Source organism: Parus major, chromosome 14 (assembly GCF_001522545.3).
Source record: "Parus major isolate Abel chromosome 14, Parus_major1.1, whole genome shotgun sequence".
NCBI classification, from domain to species: domain Eukaryota; kingdom Metazoa; phylum Chordata; class Aves; order Passeriformes; family Paridae; genus Parus; species Parus major.
Window position 1 is genome coordinate 15421034 of NC_031783.1, and position 4645 is coordinate 15425678.

A 4645-nucleotide genomic window follows, 5' to 3' on the forward strand; every position below is an offset into this window, starting at 1 on the left:
GGGCTGTGTCACCTGGGCTGTGTCACTGGGGCTGTGTCACCTGGGCTGTGTCACCTGGGCTGTGTCACCTGGGCTCTGTCACCTGCTGGCTGTGACCCTCCCGAACCAGCAGCAGGGGCTGCACAGGACAGGGAATTTCTTTTCAGTGCTCTTTCCTTTTCAAGGCCTCCATGGCACGACCTGTTCACACCTGAATTTCCCAGGGCGCTGCAAAGAGCGAGGGGAGGGACCCGGAGTGGGCTCAGGGAGGGAATTCCGTGCTGAAACGTGTCCCAGGGAACAGCCCCAGCCCCTGCTCCAGCTGGGATGGCTTTTCCCTGTGCCACAGGGCTGTAATGCTGCTGTTGCTCTTTGCAGATCATCGCTTACCAGCCCTACGGGAAGTCTGTGGACTGGTGGGCGTTTGGAGTCCTGCTCTACGAGATGTTGGCTGGCCAGGTAATGGAGTCTGAATGGATTCCCCCGGGCTGGGTCACGTTCCCTGTCAGCACAGCCTGCCCTGGCGTTTGCCCATCCATGTGGAGGGCCCTGAGCTGGGGCTGGCACTGGGGCACAGGGACTGCAGTGACAAGGCTGATGTCACCTGGGGGTGGCACTGGGGCACAGGGACTGCAGTGACAAGGCTGGTGTCACCGTGCCTGGGGGTGGCACTGGGGCACAGGGACGGCAGTGACAAGGCTGGTGTCACCTGGGGGTGGCACTGGGGCACAGGGACTGCAGTGACAAGGCTGGTGTCACCTGGGGGTGGCCCTGGGGCACAGGGACGGCAGTGACAAGGCTGGGTGGCCCCACAGCAGCACACAGGAGCTTTGAGCGCCCCTGAAGCCGTGGCTGCTCTGCTCTAGGCCCCCTTTGAGGGAGAAGATGAGGATGAGCTCTTCCAGTCCATCATGGAGCACAACGTCGCCTACCCCAAGTCCATGTCCAAGGAGGCAGTGGCGATCTGCAAAGGGGTAAGGGCTGTGCTGGGGGTGTGGGGAGTGGGAGCCTGCAGCCCTGGGGGTCCCAGCTCAGCCTCTGCTGCCCGGCACGAGCAGGGTCCGACACTGCTGGGTTCTGGTTCCGGTGCCCTCCTGAAACCACAACCTGTGTTACTGTGTGTGTGTGTACCCAACCCAGGTGAAACCAGCACCTGCATCCTCTCCGTGCCCTTACCCTGAGCAGAAATGGGGGCTGGGGCTGGCCTGGGGGTCAGGAGAGAGCTGGGGGGGCTGGCTGGAGGTGGGATGGGAGGGTTCCTGCCCAGACACCCTGTGCCCCAGCAGGTGAGGACAGGACAGCTCTGTGAACCTCTGCCTGAAATGAAAAATGATGCTCAGGGAAAATGGATGTGATTCCCAAATAGCTTTCCTAAGATCAGACACAAAACCTTCATCCTTCCACTTAGCTGTGATAAGTTGCCCTGGGGGTGCCCCAGCCTGAAGCTCTGGTGGTGTCTCCATGGGCTCAGGGCAGCATTCTCATTATCCTGGCTCTTAATTTGCAGTGGAGCTCTGCCTTGCCCAGCATCCCAAGCTGGGCTCTCCTGGCCTGGGCCTGACTGAGTTTGGGATGTGATGGATGAAGGCTGGCGAGGTCCTGATGTTGTTGTGTGCGCTTGGGACTGAGCCTCATCTCACCCCCCAGCGCCACACACTGCTATAAATAAGTGTTTGTGTAGGAATTTAAGAAATGTTTGCTTATAATAGTTAATATTGAAAATATCTGAATGTTCTCTATCTCAAAATAGTGTTTCTATCTACAAATGACACATCCTGCGCTTAACGCTCCCACTGCGGCATTTCAGAGCCTCTTCCCGGCGTTGCCAGGATTCTGAGCTGCTGTTAAAGAGGAATATTCACTTGTCCCGTGGGGAAAAGCTGCTGCTGGAGCTCCCACCTGGAATGGGGCATGGGGAGGGGTGGCTGCCCTGCCACAGTCAGCAGGACGCAGGAAAATCAAATCCTTCATTCAGGAACCGCGCGGGCGGCTGGAGGGGGATTCCCACGGAGGCTGTCACCATCTCCATCCTCCCGCTGCCGTTTTTTGGGATGTAAAGGGAAAATCCAGGGTGCTCCAGGCCAGGCAGGGGCTGGGGGACACTCAGGGCTGCTGGGGCAGCAGGACCAGGCTCAGCGCTGGCTTTGTTTGCTGCTGCATCAGGCACAACGTGGGTGCTGTAAATCAGAGCGGGGACTGCGGCTGCATCTTCTCGCTCCGGGCATGGGAGGATGTTGGGGCAGCACCCAGGGCTGGCTCTCCACAATTCCCGTGGGTTTCTGCAGCAGAGGTGGTTCCCTCTGTGTTAGTGCTCTTTCAGAACCTCATCAGGACATTTTTTGCTGCCACCAAACTGCCACACCAGAAAGTTTAATTACCACTCTGTGTGGGATCCCAGAACTTTTTAGTAAGCTGGGAACTGTTTACGTTTTCCCCTAAAACACGGTGAAATAGGTCCTGGTGAGCTGCAGGGAGCTGTGTTGGCTGTGCCAGCGCTGCCAGCAGGGAACTGGAGCAACCTCTGCCCGATAGCAAAGGCATGGAATGTTTCCTGCAGTATTTGGGAATATTTACAGCTGTTCTGGGTGGCATTTCCCCAGTCCGTGCTGCCCTGTTTTGTGTTTGAGAGGCCAGGACACGTCACCTCTGCCACCTTCCCAGGTGGAATCTGGGATTCCTTGCTGGGTTTTTATTTTATAAAGGTCCCTGTGCTGCAACGCCAAGGGAAACTCAATTATTAACGAAAAGCAAGTTGGAAAAATATTCTTGCTTTTGTTTTTGCTGTCCTCTGGCCCCTCCCTCCCTGGCCCTCCCGCTTGGCTCCAGCCTGGCTCCCTGCTCGAGGATGGGCTCTGCGAGGCTGATGCTGATGCCAATCACATCCTCACCCTGAGCAGAGGCTGGAAAATCGCTGGCCCAGCCTGCAGAGCCTGCCAGGCCCTCGCTGTTTGTAGATGGGCTTTCCAGGGAGGTGCTGCCTCGCAGGAGCTGCTCTCCATCACTCTTCCAGCTGCAGATGCCGTCACAGCTGGAGGCCAGGCATGTGGAGCTGTTTGCTCACAGAGCAGCTGGTGGCTCTGCTCTCACCTTGTATTTGTTAGAGGTTTTTTTGTGTTTTCAGGGTTTTAGGTTTGTGTTTTGTTTTTTTTTCCTCAGGGTTTTCCTTGCTTTCAGTGCCCCATTGCAGCTGTTTGAGATGGGCTTTCCTGAGCCAGTTTGTTTTGTGCCATTGGGGTGGCGGGGCTGACCTGGATCCAGTGGGTGAGAGGTGTCTGAGCTCCCCAGCTCCGGCAGCTCCTGTCCCTGCCAGGGCTCTCACAGCCCTGGGACCCGGGCTCAGCCTCTGCACAGCCCTGGCACCAGGATGGACTGCCCTGCTCTTAATAAAGCAGTGCTTTTGCTGCAGGTATAAAGCTCATATTCTCCATCCTTATCAGCACCTTGTGAATCTCTGGAATCTCCATCTGACCTCTGAACACAGCCCCAGGATATTAATGTTGTACAGCTGCCCGTAATTCCTGGGGCCCTTTCCCTTCTTGCGCCAGTGAAGAGGAGAAGTTTAGATGATAAACAGCAGTAATGGACTGTTTGTGCTATTTCTCCCCAAAATTGTCTCTCTCATTAGAAATCCACCTGGTGTCTGTGCTGCCACAGCTCCGGAGGTGAGGGGGTTCTGCCTCCAGGGCTGATGAAGGTTTTGGAGGGCAGATTCCATCTGAAAGGACCAGTGGGTTTTAGAGTTGAGTCTGTGGATGATGAGAAGTTTGTGCCAAGCAAAGGGAGGCTGGGCAGCTCCCCTGCAGCAGCCAGGGCCTGAGGGAGCCCTGCCAGCACCCCGGGGCTGCTCCTTGGCAGAGCAGCTCCATTCCCAGAGGGAAAGGGGATGTGTCCATCCCAGCAGTGCTCGTGTACCTGCCCTCTGCACAGTCTGCTCTCATGAGCCATTGTCAACCTTCCCTGTGCCTGAGTCACCCCAGCTTCTTCCTCAGTGTCCTCCCCTTGGAGCCCCAAAGGCGTCAGGAGGAGATGGGGCCCTGATGGGGCTGTCCTGGGATGTCCAGCTGGGAAAAACAGCTCCCTGGGGACTTCTCAGAGGGGACATTTTGGGGAGCAGCGGGACACCCCATGACTGTTTCCTGCTGCTGTCCCCAGCTGATGACCAAGCACCCCGCCAAGCGCCTGGGCTGCGGCCCCGAGGGGGAGCGGGACATCAAGGAGCACGCGTTCTTCCGCTACATCGACTGGGACAAGCTGGAGCGCAAGGAGATCCAGCCCCCGTTCAAGCCAAAGGCTGTAAGTGTGCTGTGTCCCCTCTGTGCCACTGCTGTGTCCCCTCTGTGTCACTGCTGTGTCCCCACTGCCACTGCTGTGTCCCCACTGCTGTGTCCCCACTGCTGTGTCCCCTCTGTGTCACTGCTGTGTCCCCACTGCCACTGCTGTGTCCCCTCTGTGCCACTGCTGTGTCCCCACTGCTGTGTCCCCTCTGTGCCACTGCTGTGTCCCCTCTGCCACTGCTGTGTCCCCTCTGTGCCACTGCTGTGTCCCCTCTGCCACTGCTGTGTCCCCTGTCCCACTGCTGTGTCCCCTCTGTGTCACTGCTGTGTCCCCTCTGTGCCACTGCTGTGTCCCCTCTGTGTCACTGCTGTGTCCCCTCTGTGTCACTGCT

General features: G+C 57.7%; 1 protein-coding gene across 2 annotated transcripts in view; it reads left to right on the plus strand.

Moving 5' to 3' along the window:
- The window catches only part of PRKCB (protein kinase C beta), a 104750-nt gene that overhangs the window by 86403 nt on the left and 13702 nt on the right, over positions 1 to 4645 (plus strand). For both annotated transcript variants that reach the window (XM_015643015.3, XM_015643016.3), the window contains exons 14-16: positions 358 to 438; positions 846 to 953; positions 4132 to 4272. In XM_015643015.3, the coding sequence (XP_015498501.1) occupies positions 358 to 438; positions 846 to 953; positions 4132 to 4272 (330 nt within the window). The remainder of the gene's footprint in view (positions 1 to 357; positions 439 to 845; positions 954 to 4131; positions 4273 to 4645) is intronic.